General features: G+C 34.0%; 1 protein-coding gene across 4 annotated transcripts in view; it reads left to right on the top strand.

Moving 5' to 3' along the window:
- Positions 1-24602, top strand: part of LOC145686159 (uncharacterized) — a 550748-nt gene that overhangs the window by 486383 nt on the left and 39763 nt on the right. For all 4 annotated transcript variants that reach the window (XM_081759157.1, XM_081759158.1, XM_081759159.1 and 1 more), the window contains one exon: positions 19657-19829. In XM_081759157.1, coding sequence (XP_081615283.1) covers positions 19657-19829 — 173 coding nt within the window. The remainder of the gene's footprint in view (positions 1-19656; positions 19830-24602) is intronic.

Below are 24602 nucleotides of genomic sequence, written 5' to 3'. Positions count from 1 at the left end.
ATTGAATCAAATAGAAACGAAGTGTGCGTATGATTTAATGTGGCTCAGTAATAAAGAACCTGATTTATCGTTGTAAATGGTACAAGAAACCCGGGAATTGAGAAGGAACGATTTTGAAGTTTAGTAGAAAACGATTCAAATTGAGCCAGACATTAATTATATTTTATGAATGACACAGATGGTGAAACGATGAATAGCCAAACAATAAATTCATCCAATATGTTGGAAATTTTGAAGGAAATGTCCCGACAACAAACAGAACAAATTGCTAAATTGAACCAGCAGTTCGAAAAGCAAGCCCAACATGTTGATAAGCTCCTAGAGCAGCAGATACAACAGATGGATAAGGTAATAAGCAAGATAGGGCAGAGACTCCCTGAATCTTTAGGCAATATCGAAACCAAGGAAAAGGTAAACTGCGAAGCTACATGGGTAGAATTTGCGAAGTCTTCACGGAAACACACTGCCGTGTTGATTGGTACAGACAGACTATCCCAACTTTTCCTTTCAATCGCATACTTTTGATTTCCTCATGGATGCAAGTTGTAATGGTGATTTCGGTACGCATCAAAGTGTGAAAAGGTACAACTGTTTTCGTCTGGTGAATGCTATTGATTACTTGAACTCTCAGTATCATGTTGAGTATCTATCATGTCTCAATATTAATCTTAAACATGAAGTAATGGTAATGAAATCATTTAATGGCATGTACATGACAGTACCTCAGGTGGCAAAAGGAAAGTTGAATCCAGTATTTGTGAAACTCTGGGAGAAAACGTGTGTTCCTGACTACCCGATTGAGTTAAATCAGTTGGACTGTGCATTTAGTGACGAGACTAATATGATAATAATGAGCAATCCGACGATATCCTTATGGAACATGACACAGTGCGTTGATGTCAGTCATCTAAGCATGACAGTGAGAGATTTTAAAAATCCTTCAATGTTACAGTATAGTGGCAACATGAGCCAAGCTAACATTGATCGAAACCAACTTAGATGTATTCATGTGCGATTGAAGAGTGATCCCAATGTGCAGGAAGATGTTAAATACATGTGTACTGGTGATACAGCTGAACCTAACCCCAGAAGAAATAAAACCCGTGGAAGAACAAAGTACCGTGAACATTATGGAAAGAAGAGGTACAGATATGTTAGGAGACATGACATCTTGTCACCATTAAAACGAAGAAGAACTAAACCTAATTTTACCGGTAAAGTAACCAAGCCTAATCCTAGTGATAATGATTGTGTATCCGAACCTAATTTTGTCGGTGACAGGACGCAACTTAATTGTAACAACAATAATACGATTTATCAGAAACGTTGCGCAGATGGCAGGAACTATGATAAGAAAAGTAAGAAACGTAGAACTATGGAAGTAACTAACGTGCAATGCTGTGTTTCTGTTTGTGACTATCAGTGTACCATGACTGAATTTGTTGGATATGTAACTTAAATTGGAGTTGCGGCGTCTGAAGGGACCGTACTCAATTGATTTTGCTTTAAATAACGTTATGACTTTGTTTGTTGTTCGTACTTTGAGTTCTATAAAGTTAATGTAAATGATACATAAGAGATAGCATTTTGCTTCAAAAGGATAAAACTAAGAGTTGTGGAAATGTATAACGCATAATGCTATGTTTTAATTTAAGACATCGAATCTTTAAATTTTTATTTAAGATGACAATTTCTTGATTCATGTTATATATATTTTAAATGCAATAATAATCGCTTTGTTTGAGTTCCATGCTACGGGAATACATTTGAAAGTATTTTCGTAATGCGAAAATATATATTGAAGTTAATTCTTATGTTATGTCCTGATTATTATCGATATTTCAATCTCAATTTATATTTTGTTTAATTATGTTATATTTGATCATTTTGGCGTTCAAAGAACGACTATATGAATATCACATACATCTTTTTCAAAACCTTCTTCATGATGCCCAAGTAAATAATTATTAAATTGTAACAAAGCATGTAATGGCCCCGAAAAGGAATCAAACAAATTGTAAAAGCTTTTTAATGAACCCGAAAAAGGACTTAAATAACTTCTTAATCTAATTTCGAATGCGCCTCATCGTCGATGAAACGTATAAATATATGAAGATGATAATAAGGTTTAAAATAAATATGATAAATAAATATGATAATGATATTGTTATAGAATTAAATATGATATATTTATGTATAATTATATGAATTGTATTTTTTTTTAATATACGAGGTGCATTTGAAAACTCGAATGATTCACATGTATATAAACGGTCCAGAATTCTTTTCCTTTTTATGAAAGTTAATGAATAAAAAGGAAATTCCGTTCGGGCGTCATTATATACAACGATACGTTGTATATACTTATATTTTTGCGGCAATGAGTATTTCTTTATACGTACTAACCCAGGTTATTATGAAGAAGAAGTTAGTTACAAATATATAATTGTCAAATATACAGAAAGATATTCAGATGTCATAAAATAATGAGTTTGTCAATATCTGGTTGGCAGGCAACCAAATAAATAAAAAAGATAAATAATATAAAAATAATAAAAAGATTGAATCAAATAGAAACGAAGTGTGCGTATGATTTAATGTGGCTCAGTAATAAAGAACCTGATTTATCGTTGTATACATACTAAAGAAGCAAGAAAAAATATTGTATACATGATTGTAATTAATTTGCTTTTAAAAAATAACTATTAAATTGATCAGTTAAAAATTTTATTTTTTAATTTATCGACTACATTTTGCAATTTTTAATTGATTTTTTAAAACTGTTTTTCGACGTAGTTTTTACCAATGTTCACACACTTGTCAGAGCTGGTGACCAACTTATCCAAATCTTCCTCAGCCAAACATCCTACCATGTTTTGCTGGTTTACTTCGTATCCAGGGGTGAAACCAATCAATGAAGAACGATACTGTGAGACTCAGAAAACTTGGACGTGCAATCCAAAGCAAAAGAAGAATGCTCAGTAAAGGAGTTGTGTTGCTCCATGACAATGCTCGTCCCCATACTGCTGGTGTCACCTAAACGTTAATCCGACAGTTCGGTTGGCAGCAGTTTGACCATCCGCCGTACAGTCTCGACTTGGCCCCGTCTGGCTACCACTTGTTCCTGCATCTGAAGCGCGAGCTCGGGGATAAGGGCACTGAAAATCATGAAGATGCAAAAACACGCTGTGGAGTTATGGTTGTTTACACTGGCGGGATATTTCTTTGAGGAAAGTTTGCAGAAGTTGGTCACCTGCTATGATAAGTGTTTGAACATTGGTGGAAACTATATCGAAAAATAGTTTAAGGGGTGCTCTTTCATATACAAAATAAAGTTGTCTTGAAGAAACCTGTTTTAGTATTTTTTTTTTTTTTTTGGAAACAGTACTTACTTTCCGAACATACTTCGTTTTTTTTTTTTTTGAGATGTAAAACCACATTTTTTACAATCATAATTACAGTGTATAAAGATATTGCTAACAATTTGTACAGGGACGGATCCAAATTGCTAACAATTTGTACAGGGGCGGATCCAGAAGTGTAAACTTACTTATTTTATATATAAATAAAACCAATTCCAGATTTTAGAGCTCTTAAAAGTAGTTCTCAGTAGTAGTATTACAACCCACCTCCCCCCACTCCAGAAGTCCGTCCCGGATCCGCTCCTGAATTTGTATCTATGCGAAATATTAGGACATAATGTCGTTACTATATAATTTCGTAATTTAGTCTAAGGAAATGTATATCAACTTACAAAATGAGGGGTAAATGGTTTTACATTGATATTTAGTAATTTAAACTGAAAAAAATCCAGCCCATCTTAAATGGAAATTTCATTGAACAGTTCAGTTTTTTGAGGGTGTTTGAATAATTGAGCAAAGAACACTAACGTAAAAAAAAAAAAGCCTTTCTGTATATGCAAATTAAGATCACTCTTGAGAGTCTAAAACTTGAGTGAATGCAAGTTCTAGAAAAGTAAAAGAAGGAAAGAAAAAGAAAAGAGATGAGAACTCTAGTTAAAGGGTAATACTTTTGTTCTTTGCAAGGATGTGGGTATCTGGAAACAACAGGGAAAGTTGTCGCATTGACGTTAATGAAATTGTTAATTTAAATCTGACAAACTTTCCCCCTTTTTTCCTTGGTCTTCTCTTCTTTCTTCTGAAAGAGTCTTCACATGCGTATGGAATTTTTAAGATTTCCTTCTCATTAGGCCAATTTAGATAAACTAATTGTATATGTAGACTAGCTTTTGCTGTTAATTTATTTAAAACTAAAGAGAAACGTAAGTTCTGTACGTATCTACTGCAGTTTTCTCTTTTTCCATATATATGCAGGTCATGTAGAGCAATATCCGTTACAGAATTTGACAATGATGTACACTTTTTAGAAAGGAGATAAATGAAGTTTTGTAATAAAAGCAGTGACTTTTATTTTTAATTCTTCGCATGTGGAGCGCATTTATATAACTAAAAGCAGCAAAACGCACGTGAAGCATGAGCAATTTTGTGAATTTTCCGTTGCTCGTAATTACTTCTTATTATGATTCATTGCTATTTAATATTCAGACTTTCTCCCTTTATAAAATTTCCAATTTAATGCAAATTTATTTTTGGTTTTTCCATACATTAATAATAATTATTATTTGTGATTAACATTAAAACTTATTTAATTAGTATTTTGTAAATATAATGAAATGTGCCAAGAAGAATCAAAAAGAAGACAGTAAGAATTGAGTGAATGCAATAATATCTGTTGTTTGTGATTTTAATGTGAAATTATTATTATTTATTATTATTATTATTATTATTATTATTATTATTATTATTATTAAAATACTGTAATTAGCTTCAAGAGAAGCTAAATCGACGCTTAACATATTCGTAAGAAGTTGTTAAGCAAAAGAGAAATACTGTACTAAACGAATTTTATCGTACAAATAGAAGCATTTCATTTTTAGGCTGTAAAGTAAATACAAGATAGTTTTATACGTTCGTGTTCGAGAGTCTGTGTTCGATCTCAAGCCATATGAGTTTGTGATGAAAACATTATATCTGAGTTTTCTCGAGAATCACCTGTATCCATTTACATTCTTATCGTACTTAATTCTTTTTTAATCATTCTCCATTCGTAAAAAATATTAATCATCCATCTTCTGTAGGCTAATGGGTATAACTGTACAATTTCAATTTTAAAAAAAATAGTTTCATTTCATATATTACTATTATATTTACATTCAAAATTGTCATAAAATATAATAAAACATTTACAAACACTCAAACGTATATCAAAATTTTATGTGAATAGCCATGTAGTAATTCAGAAAATACTTAATGCAAGACGAAGTATTCAGTGTACTTGAAATACTACTTGTTAATGTGTAATTTGAGCGTCTACAATTATGACGCCATTCAACGGATAACTATATTACATAATAATAAAGAAAGGCACTAACTAGCTTGCTTAGTAGAGCTTCCTGAATATTACGAAGTTTTAGAGCCGAAATTGTGATACTGGTTTTTGTTTTTCTGTTTTCAGAATTGTAAATAATAATAATAATAATAATAATAATAATAATAATAATAATAATAATAATAATAATAATGCTCACAAGACGAGAAACGTTTTCTCCTCTTGTTTCGTAAATTTTTGTAGAACTGTCGTTTCTTCTCTAATTCCTTTTCGTCTCGTTTTGTAAAATCATGTATAAAATTTATTCCCTATTTTTTTTTTTTCAAAATTTTAACTAAATGTTGTCAAAATCCTTCCGCGTGACGAGAGGTCCACGAAGGGTGTGATATAACAAACTTTGAACCATATTTAGTATTGGAGTATAGCCTATTGTGTAATGACTTTATCTTTAAACGTTCATAAATGTTCATTTTGTTCGTACAATCACTTCATTAATTTATAGTATTTTTATACTATGAATTGTGCAACACTGAAACAGTGTTCGAAATCTGACTTGCGTGAACTAGTGTAGACTCAAGAAATTTCTCAAACTTGACAATGTATTTCTCATCTCGTGAGCAACACTATACGGTGTAATGAGCATTCGTAAAAAAGCTCCTTGTACACCAAAGCTCTCGACAATGTTGTTATCTTGGCGTGTATATGCTTGCTGTTAAATACTGTAGACGTACTTCCTTTTGAAATAATAAATAAATAAATAAATAAAACTGAGCTTATGTGGTCCACTAATATAAATTAAACTGTAAGTTTTGGGCAGTGATGCTTAGCTGTAATACTTCGGACGAGATGCTCTTGAACTAATACATAATTACTGAGATGATAGGAAACATACAATACAGTGCTCGACTGGCACATTCATTCGTTTCTGAAGAGACTCATAGTTGCAGCACATACATTCGTCTTGTAATCGACTTTTGAATAATCGAACAATAATAAAATCTAATTAAGAAATATTTTTCGAGATGACATTAAAAAATCTTATGAATGCGTTTCATGAGACTAAGTTGAAGAGTAATTGACTGCAAGAAGCAAGCATTTTGCTCTCTAAATTTGGTTTCTAATGTAACAACTTAATTCATAATTCAAATGAATGATCTTAGTGAAGTTCTTATCACCAATTAGGCGTGCTAATGAAGTGGTTCAGTGGGACTAATTCGTGATTAATTACAAAAAAAAAAAAGAAAAAGAAAAAAGAAAAGAAAGAAAAGAAAAAAAGCTAACCATCTGATGGACCAATTAAAATAAAATAAATGAGGTGTGACTTTCTCAATTGTTTGCATTCTGCAAAGAGGTAACCTAGTAAGTTAAAGGAAGTGTGTTAGTTATCATTAAAACCCTTTTCTTTGTTGAGAAGTTCTTTTAGTTCTTCGAAAGAGACTGGAGGTGGCATTTGTAATGAAAAGGAAGACAGTCGTGGTTGACAAAAAACTACAGATAAACCTTCTGAAAGGCAGATGTTGGTCATTAAATGTTGAGAAAGCCCGCTATGCAACCTCGTAGTAGTATCAAGTTACTTCTTGTGCTTTGCTTTGTGGGCGACTATTTGTATTCAAATCTCATTCACATATGCATACAGTGAATGCTCATAAGTTGTAGAAGGTAGCTGGAGTGTTGTTGTTACTGTCCTTCAGGCAGTTATAAAGAAACAAGCAGAAACAAGCCGTGGGAGGAGTATTTGTTGTTGTTTTTGGCTTCTAGTTAATGAAATAGTATTTTGTAAGAGTTGATCCTGCCTACACGATTGTCGTTGGTTCATTACCCTAATAAGTTCTGTCTTTTTTTAGACTTTCAAACTATATGCTATTCATAAGTAGGCTATGGGAAGTCTTAGAGAACGGCTTCAGTCCGTCTGTCTATCTGTCGACAAGTATCGGAGAAAAAAATGTAAGAGAGCAAGTGGCACTTTCTTGGAATTAATTTAACGTACCAAGAATACCTTCATAACATGTGTACAAATCGGAATTGGTGCTGATTTACGATTTCAGCACTGATCATCAGTAGAAAAACGGTAGTAGATAGCAAGAAATGGATTTTTAAAATATAGATTTAGCGTCCGACGAATAAGTTTTTTCGACTTTATTACTCTGTTCAACCCCGGAAGTGATTTTTATTTACGATTCCCGGTTTTAACACTGCTCATCGTAGTGATAGAACGATAATAGCGAAAGGGCCTTTTATTCTCTATTTATTCCGGTTCCACTATTCATCCACATGGAGCAAAGAACTGTCATAACAGGTGACTTACTAACTCCATGGCCTATGGAACCCGGAGGTTCAATGTCGCGTTCACAAAAGCTCCCCATTGATTTCTGTCCTTAGCCTACTGGATCCAGTTTCTGATTTCTATTCCTATTTCTGCGAGATCCATCTTATTGTCCTCCCATCTGCGCCTAGGTCTTCGTAATGGTCGTTTCCTGATCGGACTTCCAGTTAAAACTTTGAGAGCGTTCCTCCTGTCTTCCATTCTGGCTACATGACCTGGCCACCTGAGCCTTCTAGACTTGATGATCCCAACAGTGTTTGGTAAACGCATAATAGGCAAGAAGCTGTTTTTAAATATGGATTCAGAATCCCAAGAATAGATTTCGTCTCAATTCTTATTTCCTCTTTCGAAATCGGAATTATGAAAGAGTATAGTACAAATTCCTGTTTCATAATGATTCCTGTATTTTAATAATTGTGGGAGGTAGCGAAATACTCTCTTGATATGGATTTAGGCTATGAATACCAGGTTCTGTCTGAATCCATAAAAAATTCTTATCTATTACAAGTGGAAGTTACATACCAACTATTTACGGTTTTAGTATTGAATGCACGTAATTCGGAAGTCTATTGTAACGTTTCGCATACAATGTGAAACGAAACTCACTTCTTTCTTTAACGTGACTGTCCAATTCACGACACCTTGTATGCGTATGTTGGTGGGTTCTTTCGAAAGTGAGACCTCCGAAACCAGAAGCTCTAGAAACGTACCGTTTTCGCTGGTTGATTCCAAAATTTGAGTAAATTTGCCAGTCCTTATTGAATTTTTAAAAGAAACCTGCAGTTACGTATCTATTCAACATTTCAGCGATTCTTTTGAGCCTATAATATTAACATTGTCGCTAGCGCGTGCGTTAAGATTGGTACCCTGGTTTTAGGCAACCAGTAGAAGAGCTACGTACAGCGGGTTGACGGACATTACAGACGCTTTCATCAATATGAATTACAAACTCATTCCATGCTGGCAACTTCAAAGACCGCTGTAGAGCCACAATGAGGCATACTCACATATGGATTTCTATCACTTCTCCAAGTTTGCTACAACGTCACCCCAAAATCTGTAAGGAGATTAATACTTATATTAGAATGATGTGCTGTGTAGACAGATTACGTTCAGCTGGTTTAGTTTTACAATCAATTTTACACACAAGCTTCCGAGTATGCAGGCCTTGTATAACTTTAATACTAAATGTCAAGCAAGCTATTTATTTCACAATTAATTCTTCCTGTCCATTATTATTATTATTATTATTATTATTATTATTATTATTATTTAATATAAAAGTTTGCGAGAATCAACAATCACATCAGAGAGAGAGAGAGAGAGAGAGAGAGAGAGAGAGAGGAAGAGAAAGAAATATGAATATGAATGGAAAATTGGAGACTCACCGTCTCCAGCTATGATTATGGTACCTCATGTTATTTGGTAGATTGATAACAATTCGCTTTATATGTTTCGATGTATCAATCACTGCTCAGATGAATGATGAGAACAGTTAGAGCCTCTATTCATGGTGCCATGCCAGCATTTACTTGTTAGTAAGACTGAAAGTGAATAGGAAATATTGATCAGATAACTCCTTGTGGATCAACTGAACAAACGTACTTGAACTTAAGCGTGATTTGTGTGTAATTTGTTGATTAACTGTCAATCTATTTTATTTAGATTGGGGAAAATATGTTTCTTATCCGGCTATACCCTTTTTGAGCTATATCTCATTAGTTATTATTCCTTACTGCCATTTCGCTAATGCCATAGTGAGAAGCTGCATTAAGGTATATAGCCTACTTCAGTATCAGTTTCATCTTTTATAAGTAGTATGGTTATCATAGAACATAAGTTTGATGTTTTAAAAAAGTCTTTCTCGAAAACTATACACATGAGAATTTATTTTTATATCACTTTGTTCAGGGAGATATATCGATCGGTATGTCTTACCTTTTGAACATTTCTTTTTCCGTCCTTAATAGTGTAGAATTTATTAAATTTGGAATATGTGTGCAGTAATAATTTCGGAAGGTGGCCCTCCGAAGCCACGGAATTATTTTGGGGCATACTTCCGATCTTGTTCTACGTGGGTTTCCAGTATTTTCACAATACTACTTTCACCCCCCGTGCGCCGGGAAATTGAAAGTCTCCACTGCCGCTGAGGAAAATCGGAAATCACCACTGTGTATGTGTATGTAATGAACGAGTAAAAGTTACTTTGTGTAGGTAGAGGTTTAATCACAGCAACTCGTCTAGGAATTTGTCTTCATTATTCTCACGTTAGGCTAACATATTTCAAGTTGAGGATTGGAAGGGAAAGGGAAGGATTCTACTCCAAAAGGAAGTCGTTCCTCTCAGTTTACTCCTTTTGTTCTAATGTGAATTTACAGTTAATTTTTAAACTGAGGAAATGCTATACGTTATATGGATTACCTGGTCAACTTTTCTTTCTCTTCCTTATACGTAATAAATTTCTCCATTCCTTTACGGGAAGCTTGCTATAGGAAAGAACCATCTAACAAAACAACCACCCACTGAGATATATCCAGTAACATTAGTGCTATGAAACTTTCACCAGTGGGTGTACTTGTAACCATATATTTGTTGTATTCTCCGTTTAGAATTGCAGTTTGTACTTAAATTAGTAGAAATATTGCTCGTAACCTTTTGAAAGCGGTGATTGTCAATTTCTTTTTCAACATAACATTTTTGGACCGGTACCACAATTGAAGCAAGTATGCATTATACCACATTTGTATTACGGAAAGAGCACGACTATCAAATTGGAGTTCTGAGTAAGGTAAGGTCAGTCGAATGAGGGAAGACAATATTTTTGTCCAGACTTTCCGTGCCAGGAGCGAGTTTTTTGCACCAAAAACAATGTAATTACAAGAATTGAAAAAGAAGTTTAGTTTAGCTGAGTTCAATAGTGTAATAATTTCAACCAACAGTCCTTTTTGATACCCCAAAGAAAGTTTGCTCAGATTAATGTATTGAAGTCCAAGAGAAAAAGTTTCTAGACTCTTAAAAAAAGGAAATAGTTCACTACTACTACTCTTGTAGGCAACCAACATTTCTTTATTTACAATACTCCCTGGCTTGTATGCAATCTGCACAATAGCAAACGGAATATACAGGGTTTCCATAAATGATTCATTAGTTTTGAAAATGCACTATTTTCAAAAGTATTACACATACACACATGAAATATTTATGAAGAAAAAAAAACACAAACTCACCAAGTTTATACACCCTCTACAAACGTTCACCGATATATACCCCTTTGGTGACACGACACACGTTCAGACAATACTCGGCGTATTTTTTCTTGCTTTCCCTCCTTTTTCAACAGGTACTAAACTCGTACTGCCACACCCAATCGGAAAGACAATAGGCTCGTGCTGGCACACAATACAAACTTAGTGAGTTTGTGGTTCTTATGTACGTACGTGTAATACTTGTGAAAGTATAGCCTTTTGAAAACGAATGAATCATTTATGCTAACCCTGTAGATTGTCACTGTTACCTCTGAAGATTTTAACGCATTGCCTCTATTAACGAACTTGGTCGAAATAATAACTCAGGCTATCCATTGAAAAAGAAAAATCAGCTTTGATCAAGAGTTACCGTGTGATTTAACGGAGGGACGGACTAACAATACAATCAGTACCCATTAGCGTGATCCTAATAATAATTAGTAATTGTATAGAATAGGGAAAGGTTATAGTGATAATTTGTAAGTTACCGATCTCTTATATTGTGGGCTATAAATCGTTTCTTCCATCTAGACAAATACATTTGCTAGTTGATAATCTGAAGTAATCCGTAGTAATGAAAAGTATGATAAAACTACGTTGAGTAAGTGAGAGAAATTTTGCCAAGAAAATTGATGAAGTCATCCAGACTGAATGTACGTGAGTGATCAATTCAAATAAATGGGCCTGACGGAAATTAAACTTTTTTCTTTCTTTCCTTCCTTCACAATTCTACTTTCTTCTTTGCCTTTATTTCTAATGATGTCAACAGCAAAGCATGTTTAACTTTCTTACACTTCCTTGTTGCCTGAAAAAGTTTAGTGAAGTATAATTCCTTGTATTGATAGTAAAAACTAATCGTAAAATTGTTTTCCTTGCTTTCCAAATTTAGCAAGTTGTAAACACAGGAAAATTCAGATCAATGGCTTCCAAATCACTCATCATACAAAACAAGAACTTAGTGTGTATATTTGCAGTCTGTACACGTACCAAACATTAGTAACACATGTGTTGCATTCCAAACATTCTGTTTTTTCCAATTTGAAAGCCAAAAGTTTTAAGAAAACACTAATGTAGTATGTGTAGGTGCTACTCAGCAATGTTGAGTAAGTGTTAATTGCTTTCAGCTTATTTCAGGGCATTGAATGTAAAAACTATTTGATTACACATTAACGTGAGGAATGTCATATGGTTGACATTGCTTAAGTCAGGGGCAGAAGAATATTTAACTATCATCTGTTGTTAGGATATGAATGATTTAATTTTTGTTTATCGTTCAGAAGTAGTGAATAAAATTAACTGGTACTCATTAGAACAACCATAGCAGTTGTCAATGAATAGTTAGCAGTGATGCTGGTAACTTTTGCGTTGTCTACAAGTCTTATTTATTCAAGTGTTTCCTAAGTCAAATAAACAATATTGTCATAACCATTTGTCAGAAAATGTCGTCTCTGTCTATCCACACTCGGGTTAGTTCGCTTTTCCTCTAAAAGGCTACCATTATGTTTCGAAATCGAGAACATTTCGGAATTTTTTTCTATCGATCCTATTGTTTCGAAACTGTTAATTTCTAGTAAGAAAATAGATCGTCAAGGCTAAAGTAGAACTGCAATTGCATATTTCTTACCTAATAGTAAACAGCACTTCGAAAATTGTTAGTTCGCTTCATCGCACTATATAGAAAAGTTGTTTTGAAACAGAGGGAAATCTTAACCATATTATGAGGATTTACTGTCCGAAGTTGCCAACCCATGATCAATAAAGTCTGATTGTTTCTGTTACTGATTGCATATCTTAAGTCACTATGTCTTTTCGCATTCAAGTTGCATGGGGAAACAGCGAGGATCATGTCTAATCAATGGAGAGCGATGTAAGTATTAGGAAATCAATGGAGAGCGATGTGAGTCATCTCTTGTGTTTCCCCCTTATTGAAGGAAGTGTTGTCATGGCGACCAAGAGTAGTCATAAGATCATTCCTCTGGTCTTCGGGGAGAAGCACAAAGTAAAATGCGTAACGTATCTTTTTCTATAGCTGGAGGATACACTGGATGACAAAAGTTCGTGCAATATTGGTTGTGCATCGCAATGAAAAATGATTTTTTTTTTTTTTGAGAATAAGACAAATTCCTAATAAATCGGAAGAAAAAATAGTGCTCGAGAAACAAATCTTCAAAATTTACATTATTATAATTGTAATACTGTGGGTAAAATTTGTCAGTTCAGTCGTGTTAATGAAAAAGAATTTTCTTGATTCCTGGTGGGTAAATATTCAGTGTGGGTTGGGTCTGTTCTATTCTTAGTGAAAGTACACATGATTCGGGTCATACATTAAATTGTAAGTGCACCTGGAGTGTTGAATAGTGGCAAATTCCAAATGAACCATTTTCCTTTGATGCAAAGTGTCCCATGTTCAATTCCAGCCTATATAAGCTTGTGATAAGCAACGTACCCATGGGTATTCTCGAATTCTGTTTCTTCATTTACTTTTCTGGAAGATTGGTTTTGGTTGGAAGATTTTCTTCACGATTTTTTTTTTATTTATGTACCATCCTTTAGGCAAAAGGATATTAAAGGACATTTAAGTAAACGTTCAGTAGTATTTTTTTTTTTTAATTCAAGCTTTCATCGTGAATGTTCAGAAGGGTATCTCATTTAAGGAATGTATTCGTTATAAACAGGGATATTTCACGCAAATAATATTTAAGCTGGTCCAAATATTATAGTAGTTCCATTATATTCTACTATCGACTGATCTCGAATCTATTGTGTTAGTAACTAACTGCTGCAGGGTTGTTTCTTAACACGTATAAGTTCATGCCATTATGATTTATGTGATAAATTATTATGTTGGTGATGCTGATTCTATATTTCATTGTCTGTCAAAGGTAGCTATTACACCATGGACAGATGCATATGAACCGTAAGAAGACGTGCAATACATCTTGTTAATTCGAGCGAACAAAACTTATCTTCGCGCTTGTTAGCGCGAAATTATAATTCTTTCACTACAGTCCTGTGAAATCTTAAGGTTTTGAATATAACTTTCAGCATATTATTACCTTGATCTTGTTTCTTCTTCTGCGGTATAAAGAAATTCAGTAACAAGAAAACAGTTCATTGTTTAGTCACGATTTCTGCAATTACTGGTTTTAGTTTCAGTATTGGTGTAAGGGTAATATAAAAAAAGGTTTTAAGTATTAAAATTGAATCTCTTTCTTTCAGAAAAAAAAACTTCACATAAAGTAAAATGTAGATCACACATTATGCCAAAGATGTTCGTGATTATATTACGAATTTTATGTTTGTAAAATTGTGTTATCTCAAAACAAGTCTTACTAACATTATAAGATTATTGTAGGTTTATATTAGTATTGATATTTCATTTACAGAACAACCGTTAAGAATTTCACGGCACGGTAATACTTTACGTATTTCTTGCTTAATTATTAATGTAATAATAATGTTTCACATTCTGGAACTATCTCAAACGTCCAAACTACAAATCCAATATCGAAACCAGAAATCATTTATACTACTACTCGTTTCAATAGGGAAACAGGGGGATGAAGATGGAATCTGTTCTTGTGCGGCTGAATGCATTAAAAAAACTTAACAAACAAACAACTAACTAACCAACCAAGTAAGTAAGTAAGAAAATGCTCTCCGGTATTTATTACTTCAATTATCATTTTTGCTCGATTGGAATCAATATTACATTTGAAAGTAATATTGTTTACTTTCAATCTCCCGGTTTATCCCGGTTGAACAGAGGGATAATGGTGGAGACCGATCATGTTCTTGAAGTACTGAATTTGAAAGGGAAAACACCCGGTGCCTCCACCATGTAATGCCTTTGAGGTAGTCAATAACGAGGGTGTTTTCGCTTCAATTTTATTACAAAAATTAAATACAAATATCTTTGAATTTACAAAGAACAATGAAGTCTGTTGTTCTAAGCAGTGATGTGCCGTAAACTATAATTTTACGTCTACGCGATTGTCTACTGTAATCTATACGTAATCTACATTACACCTTTTCCCGTGCAGACTATGTATACAACCACTATCAAATGTAAGGAAGAATTTCGTTGCTCGTTTGTTCATATTTCCTCATTCAGTTGTTTTGCTTCGGTGCAGCGAAAGATTAGGGAAACGACTAACATATAAAAAGTAGAAGGAATTATGTATGTTTACTCTGCTCTGCACATACCACTTCCTTAGATTTTCCACTTCGAGCACTGCTTTTATAATGAAACTTATAAAACTAATTCTTACCTGTGGGCTTTCAGCCTTGAAGCTGCTGTATTTGTCAATTTTTTCTTGCATATTTTACAAAATGAATAATATTTTTCATTTTCCTTCATCAGGACGAAACTAGGTATTCGAAAGTTACTATTCGCTGGTCTAGGCATTTTATTTTGTACGCAATTTCGCAAGGTAACGACAAAAGAAAGCTCCTTTATTGTCCACTACGCCATATTAAATTACGTGTTGTTGACATATTCTACATAGTCTACGTTGTTTACATTGTCTACGCATAGTTGACACGTAAACGTAAACTATCGTTTTTTACGCGTAGACGCACCTCTTTGGTTCTAAGTGACCAAGATGAAGGAGAAAGGTGTTTTGCACGGTGCCCCTTTTACTCAGAGCAACCTCCAGATCACCTGCTGGGTTTTAGGTGAGTCTTGAGGGAAACCTCCTGAGCCCAAAGCAGCTCCGTCAGGTTTGGTTGTAGTTAAGGTTTCCTTAGTCCAAAGCGACCTCGGGTTTAGGTAAAGGTGAACTCCTAGTCCAAAGCGACCTCGGAGCAGGTGCAGGTTATTTGATCAGTGCAGTGTTTCTTCCAGACATGATTTTGGGGGGCACTGTCCCCCGGAACTCTGAAAGTGCCCCCCGGAGGAGACCAAAATAATACGAGTATTAAATAGAATAGTACCAGCAGTGCACCCCCCGAATATTAAGTGTGCTTCCCCCGGAACATTTTTTCTGAAAGAACTACTGGATCAGTGTTCAAACTGATAGCTGATTCCTCCTCCGGCTCCGTCGTCTTGGTTTCGTGTCTTCCTTGTTGTAGTTACTCGTCTGCTTGTTTGTAACTAGTAGCACGTGTTGTGTTGACACGTGCTTGCGCTGAAGGTGGGGATCCTTACAATATTGAAAAGCAGTTTCTCAATGTCTATTACCGTTTCGGCTCTGAATTGAAAATGGAAAATTTCTACCGCTAATATGATTTCAATAGTGGGAAAGGTCAGAGATAAAACTTACTCTTGGAACGCTTTTATATAAAAGAAACTTTACTATTTCCTACTCTTTTTACTATTTTTTGCTCTGATACTTCTCGACAGACAGATGGTTGGACGTATACTAGCCTAGTTTGAAGATCTAAATAATAATAATAATTGAAAAATCAAAAGATAGGTATTTTACTTCCTGGAACATCTGAATACCAGTAAACTGCAATGCGATTATAAACGCTGGTGAGACTTGGCTTCAATTTATTGTTACATATTATTATTATTATTATTATTATTATTATTATTATTATTATTATTATTATTATTATTATTATTATTATTATTATTATTATTATTATTATTATTGGAAGAAACAAAAAAACTGGAGAGAGCAACCCCATTCTGCCAAAAGTATTTTGAAAAAGCCAAGTTTTGCATAGCTGTCTGTGTACTTGTTCGTAATGGGAACTTAATAGTTGATTTTCAAATATATTATATACAATATATTTCTTTTATTGATGTCTTCTGAATGAGTTAGTTTACTATACAAAATCGTTCTTTCTATATAGAGATGATCATAGGTCTGTGGATATCAGGAAACTACTACTTACACTGAATTTGTTAATTCCATAAAATACTGACTGATGCACTAAACGAATGCGATGTTTTCTTTTAGAATCTTTCAGTTTATAAAATACGACCTTATACCACCAGCGGAAGCGAGTAAATAAATAAAACCTTCTGTAAAAGATAAGTTGTAATGCACTACTTTATGTGTGTTTGTGTAGGCCACATAACATTGTACGCAATTAAAATTGTGTATATTTCATTCATCCCAGTGTGCAAGGAGACATGTTTATGATATGTGTGTACGGTTCACCACACGTGTTAGCTACAAAATATTTAGCTGAAGAGTGTCTCCTATTCCAAGAAGCACCACATTTCGTGTATGCTGCATGTACCCATTTCGCTTTCATTACAAACAAAAATAGCCAAACTGCGCTTCTACCGAACGATTTGGATGCGGTTCTGCTGATGTAACAAGTGTTCCTGATACTACGAGACGAGAGTTACACAAATAAACACTGATATTTCAGGCATCACTCGCAGACGTCTTTTTCTCATTGATAACTGGCTGTGCAGTTGCTGTTTGCATCTAGGCATATTATTCTCTCTCTCTCTCTCTCTCTCTCTCTCTCTCTCGCTCTCTCAATTTGGCTGTAGTTCTACAGTTCTATCCTCATCTATAACAAACAGTTTTTGTCACAAGCATTTGTTCAAATTAATTCTATCATTGCTAAACTAAGTGTAGCGTCGAGAGAACAACGATATGGGAATTCTAGTTTCCTAAGCATATTTCTATCCTTTTTTCTCCCTTTCTTGTGAAGAAAGGCTAGGCTAGTACGTTTGTGACTGTTGTACTTTTCAAATTACGGATACAAGGCCCACGGGTCGAGCCGAAGCAAGTTACATACCAATAGAAGACAAATCATTCAGAAGTTTAACCCTTCGACACTATTGTCAAAGGTACAAGTAACAACACCTTCAAATTGTTAGGACGCCACGCATTTATAGAAGTGATCCACAGGCTTTCTTCCGGAAAACTTTGTGCAAGGAAATGAAATGGGATTAAAAATTAAATCTAAAACAAATTTCGAACTCTTATGTATTTTTGCGTTTGAGATATCGTGAAGGGCATTCTCGCAATGAGCAGTGAATGCAGAATTTGAATATATATATATATATATATATATATATATATATATATATATATATATATGAAAGATAAATTTGAAAAATAATAAGATAAATTTAACAACGAATTTTTAAATTCGTGATTCTATCAAATGTATCTGCAATTATTCAGAACTATTTGGTTCTTATTATCTACAGTAAGACTTGAAGTTAGGGTCTTTAGTTTTTTTGTTTTTTGACTTCGAAATACGATGACAAAGCGTGGCGACCAATGAGTAATATATGTTGCAGGCTTCAAAATATTGGGTAATTGCAATTTGAATCTTGTGCCCGCATTGCTTAGTTCAATTTCGTGTATCAGAAATTGCTATCTAGCTTATTGATTGCAGCGTTGTGAAAAATATGAAAATATTTTGTATAATTCAATGAATAGTTTAAAAAACTTGCTGATTGCGTAATGTAAAGTTTTGGTTCAACATACGCGTCTAAGGGTGTTGCGCCTGTAGGCCCGGGCCTGGTAAATCCGGCTCTGCTCGTAAGGGAAGTCAAATCGGTAGTAGTTACAATATCGCTACAAGCTATGGAAGAAAGGTTATCTGTCTTTTGCTTGTAACGATGAAATTGTAACATTTTAATGATGCGACTTTCTCCATAAGTTGTTACTAGTATATTATATTGATCAGGCTTAAAATAAGCGAAATAAATAAATAAATAAATAAATAAATAAATAAGAAATGTAAATGATTCCGTATACTCGATTCGAAAGTGTATTCGATATAAAGCTTTTGCGGGAAACAACTTTCTTACAATTAACCCCAATAATGGAAGATAGATTTCGAAATGTGAATTTCGAAAATACTAATGAAATCACATTTTGAACTCTAATTACTAAGGCATTAGAGGGGAAAGTTTCCCGAAGTTTTTATTATTATTATTTTTATTATTATTATTAAAACAGTTCTATCACGAAAAAGCTTCGGTCTTCCTAGCTGGTCTAGTGGCTGGTGCATGATTTCGGGTTCGATTCTCGGTGCGAAAAGAAAAAATTTAGTTTCACAGTAATTCACTGTCATTAATTATCTGTCTTCTTTAGTCTAAAGGACATTAAGCAAAAAAGAAATTTTCGCACAATCCATTACTCAAGTAGTCGCAATTATGGTAATCGATATGAATAGGTCTGAATCAAAATGTGTTTTGTAGAGCCCTGAAATTTTGTGTGTAGTTCTTCGATATTCCAGAAAGTCACGGTATATATATATTTTACCGAAAGGTATAAAGTACTTTGATATTTTATATATACTTCATAGTATCAATTTCCAGGGTTCCGTTTTTAGACTTATAAGAGCTTTCGCGGGTGACAGTTCTAGCCACGTTGTTTGAAAAAATTGCTAGACCTAGATGATATTATGTGTTATGAATTATCAAGGGCGCCAACTTCTCTGCAACTTTGGACGGGAGGGGCATTCAGATGTGGGTTTGCATGTCCATAAAAGAATACATATAACAATAAAAAAATACATATTCATAAAAATATATGGGGACCCACATGAGATTTGGGGGGGGGAGGTTCCCCCAAGATCGGCGCCCTTGTGAATTATGATCTTCTACGTTGTAAAATGAGGTTTCAATTAGTTATAGCTTGATAGACTAATTAGAAATACCTTGAATAAGCATACTATTATATAAGAAATTCATTTTATGAGCTTTTGGAACGATAAACTACAATAAATTGTTTTGTTTGTGTTTTACAGATCACAACAGATTGGCGGGAACTGGAGTCATCAAGACAGAATCGAATCACACAAAACCTGAACCAGTAACCGTACAACGGGCACCTCCTTCTCCGTCTTTGCTACCAGAATTACGGCACGCGGCTGCGGGGTTCGAAGCCTTAAGTGTTCTGGTTCAGTATTTAGTCGAACATGTAAGTAGAATTACGTATGGTTTGCAGTATTTGGTCACATTCTCTTTCTTGTTTCATTATACCTAAATTCTGCTATAGAAATTTAAGTGAAAAACTACATTGATACACAACTCTTAAGAATTATAGTTACGGGATGGTTTCGATAGGGTGTCAGTGTCTTAATCAGACTAAAGATAAATCAAAGAAGAGTGTATATCTGACGATATTGATACAATCTCGGAACCGTCACATAACTGTAAATTTTATAAATTATGTATTGCTTTGTTCGTGTGCTTTTCATTTATAATTTCTGTAAAATCATATTCGCAAGGCCAGGATACATTCAATAAATTCTGCCGTGCGAATTGAGAATGGCATTACAGTATTTCTGAGTTCTGTTCTGATCAAGTTGCTGTTTTCTGACACTAATCAAGGAAGTAAAACTGCTGAAATTTGATTGAGGTGCCCATTAATGAACTACACATTATTGGAAAAACTTTAAAAAAAGAAATAAAAGGGAGAATGGAACGACAAACCGCGTTTGAGCGAATGTTTTACCTGTGGTTTACCAGCATCATAGTTCGTCGGAACTTATTACATATTCCGACCAGATAGCTTCTAGTAAATATTTTATAGTCAAGGCAGGCCACTATTCTGGGGATATTTGGAATAAAACACTCTCATTCTTTCAATGAACAATGCATAAAAAGTACAGTACTCTCGCTACTATCCGATCCAGCTTCCCACTATTCAGCAGTTTAAAAAAATCACATTACTTTTTTTTTTTTTTAAACGATCTATTCGACTTCTAGCGCCTTCATATAAACGCAGCTTTACCAACGAGAAGCAGTTACATATCCAGGCTTGTATCCACAAAAGGCACAGGGTACCTGCCCCCTAAATTTTTACTACCCCCTAAAATTTCACGATAGTCTTGCAAATGAACTATAATGTGGTTGGATCTCCTCCCCCTAACTTCTACTGTCCCCCTAGACCTATCAATGTACATCATTTTATTTTAACAAAAGAGACACTGACCAAAGCTTAAAACCCACTTTATTTTAAATTATAATTTGTAACTGTTTCGGATATCTGGCATATCCTTCTTCAGACACTATCGAAATTAATGAAAATACAGACATATATATAAATATTGTTATGACAAAGTTTAAATTCTTTAACCGTCATATATATAGTCATTGTTATGAAAAAGTTTAAATTCTTTTAACAGATATATATATATTTCTATCATTTTATATTTCCTGCAATTAAGTTAATTATACAAATTATCTTCGTATTTACAATATTTTTATTTTTGTACTTCCTTTATCTATAATATTTTTTTCAAACTTACATTAAAGTACGTAACAAACATTTATAATGTACTGGTCTGTACTAAGAGATCAGAAAATATGCATAACAGAAACTATGCATATAAAAAATGTGTTTATGATGGTATAGGTGAAGCAGAAAGATTGTAATTATCGATCTCCGGCTCATCCGGGTTTTTGTAATCCGGCGTGCCCTTCCGCCACATCAAGTCGAATTTATCAGGAATAGGAAGTATATTGTACTTTGTTCTTACACAAATATTTTGGGTAGAGTCATGGCACAGTAATTGATTAGTTGTGCTTATCTCATGCGCAAAGGATCTCCAGGTTCGAGCCCAGATTATGAAGGCTAGTGGAAGAAATTACTATATTCCTGTATTTTCTTGGAGAGTCCTGTTATTCCTTTAAACTTTGCCATTTCTCCAATGCTTTCAGTATTCCTTCACATATATTTGTTCCCTAAGCTAATAGCTATAACCAGAAGACAGTTTGATGTGAGACAACTTCACGTTAAACTAAAAAGTTTTTAATCTTACTTTCATAATTTAAAGAAAAAAAGTTATACAACTCAATATTTTGAAAAATATATTTTTTTTATTTGACAAGTTTTTCTTTTTAATAGCACTAGTGGAAGTGCCTGTTCTTCGCACGAGAAGAGTAATATTTATGCTAAATCTTTAAAAGTGAAGAAATGCGTGAAATATATAACTACGAGCAATATTTTCGAATTGTCCCTATCGATTCTCTGGCCGGCTAACATCCCCGTTCTTCACACGGAAAGCAAAGGTTAATGGAAAAAGAATTTAAGAACCTGAAAGGTATGGCACCTGGAAGCTGTAAAAACGGTTGAGTTGCCTCATCGTATGAATATGGTTTTCTCAAATCCGCCTCGAGTCGAAAATCAATAAACTGCTTCGTACGCGATTATATCTGCTGAAGGTTTTTCTGTGTACAAAATTTGGTGTTTCTATGTGACTTTCTATGGGGAAAATTTGATGACACAAACACACGCATACGTTGTTTTATATACAGTACAGGTGTCTTTAAAGTCTTCTGACATAGAGTAACTATGTCATTATCAGAGTTATAATAAAATGTAAAATGGGAAACAGTCTCCAAATATAATGTTTCCACAGCCGTTTGAACTGTACACTCTTTATGCGCCCAATGTTTAATGAAAATACAATGTTGTCATTTACCTGGACCTGGGGCAGGGAAAGACAGGACGGCAGGTGAACAAATTTTGTAAGAGTATGGTGAATGGGGTCATGGTTGATATGGGGGCTGGCCATCGACAAGTTAGCATAACAGACAGTAACTTCATTCACTTATGTAGTGGATCCAGGTAAATGGCAATATTTCATTTTCATTTAACATTGGGCGCATAAAGAGTGTAGAGCCCAAACAGCTCGTCCGACTTTAAAAAAAATTCTTTACTTTAGGGAACGTCATATTTGGAGACAGTTTCTCCTCTTACATTTTGTTGTAACTCTGATAACAGTCATCCTATGTCAGGAGACTTTTGAGACACCCTGTATTAGAATAGAAGGATAAATGTGTTTTTATGGTGAACTATTTAAAAGTTGTTTATTTGCCTTACCGTGACCGAAATAATTTAATGTTCAGGTAAATTTCTTCATATAGATCTATTGCTGAATCATTATAATTCATGCAAGTATGTGCATATGGCGTAAACAGAAGGAAATAATTTTATTTACATATACATCATTATAGCAGAACATGATTGCAATTTAAATAATTAAGACAAAATATATGGCTAACTTCAAGCTGACCGACATACTTAGGAAAGGAAGTAGGCTGCATATCGACATTTTAGAAATAAATAATTGAAAGGTTTAAATCAGTTGGAATCTAACTCACGTTAATGACTGGAGAAAGCGGAAGATTCGTCACCACAGGAATAAGCTCTCAATTGGATCCTATTTGAGGATTGTTCATTCTAGCCTTAGAATTACGTGTAACTTAAATACAATTAAAATCTAACTAAAGCCATCTATTTTTCCACTAATTATTTTCCTCGGATTTTTCTTTTCGAAAACTCCCAATCTGTTTTCTGAGAGTTGTCCAATCATAAAGTACAATTGATAGAAAATAGAATTTTTACTTATAATTTTACAAAGTATCCCAAGTTATTTTAGGTAACAGCTTATCCCAAGTGGGGATTCTTCTCGACTCAGTCATATTTTTATATAATTAAAGATAAAGGAGTTACCGTAAGTTTTCTTAGCCTATAAGTGTACATAGTCTTATACATAAAACACACAAGATTTTTGTTTTCTTTACATGAAGTATTCTTTGTTCACTATCATGACTCATAAAAACACTCAGAGGCCGCCAATAGTACAAAACTGTTTCCTGGTTGGCAGTGTGGCCAGATATATACTTTATTTAATTCGAAGACATGAGAGAGAAAATTACCTTTGATATTCTGGCCAAATAATAGTCTTGTACTTTAATTACATTTGTTACAATGTTCAAATGAAATGGTGCCAGGCAGTTCCAACAGGGAGGGGAGGGTCCTCGGACCCACTATCCTATTTTCTAAGCTAGTTATGAACTATCTGTTTTTGTATCACTATGAAAAAATGGTTAAGTAACCGTAACTAACAAATAACTAAAAAAGAACAATTAACTGGTAGCATTTTGCTATATTCTTTTAATACCAAAAAACTAGCTTACCTTGTAAGTTCGGGTAGCCCCCTTGGTATTCCTAGGGTTAAAGATTATTTTTTGCATTGTAGGACAAAAAGGGAATAAGACAAGATGACACTGCTGTTTATTTTTAATTTGTTAATTGGCGGATTAGTTAATTCTATCCTCTTCCTTTGGATGAAGCTTACCGGGTAGAATATGGAAAAATAAGACAGACGTAACACCATTGATAATCTATTGGTAATATCATTGTTTATGACCACTTCTCTAAGTTGCACATAGTAATTTTAGTGGTACGTAATAAAATTGAAATACTGACAGTAACAAAAGCGGAGTTCTCTCTCTTTTTCCAACATGGGGAAACAAAATCTCAAAATAAGACTTGGCAAACGAAATGCTCTTTCCGAGCTATGGGAGACTACTAACAGACATACAGCTAATTAGATGCACCTGCTTCACAGGGATTCTTCCTACTATTTCGTGGTACATTACTCAAACTACCGTGACAATTGAAACAATTTCTCGGTAAAATAAACGTATGAATGACTTCTTTCTTCTTCTTTTCGTTTCAACTCTGGAAGTTTTGCTATGATCTGTCAGCGGAAGAATTTAATTGAATGAACACATTCAAAGAAAACACTCACTCCTTTCATCAATTTAATATCATTAGCTCATCACAATATTGCGACAAAGTAAATTTAATGTTCTATAGGTATGCAACAGACAGGGTTATTATATTCTTACTTTTTATTGTTGCCTCATCATTTATGCATCTTGTATGCTGTAATTA

Source organism: Thermobia domestica, chromosome 5 (genome assembly GCF_964235325.1).
Source record: "Thermobia domestica chromosome 5, izTheDome1.hap1.1, whole genome shotgun sequence".
Classification (NCBI taxonomy): Eukaryota; Metazoa; Arthropoda; class Insecta; order Zygentoma; family Lepismatidae; genus Thermobia; species Thermobia domestica.
The sequence above is the reverse complement of the archived record's forward strand: the minus strand, read 5'-3'. Positions and strand labels throughout refer to the sequence as shown.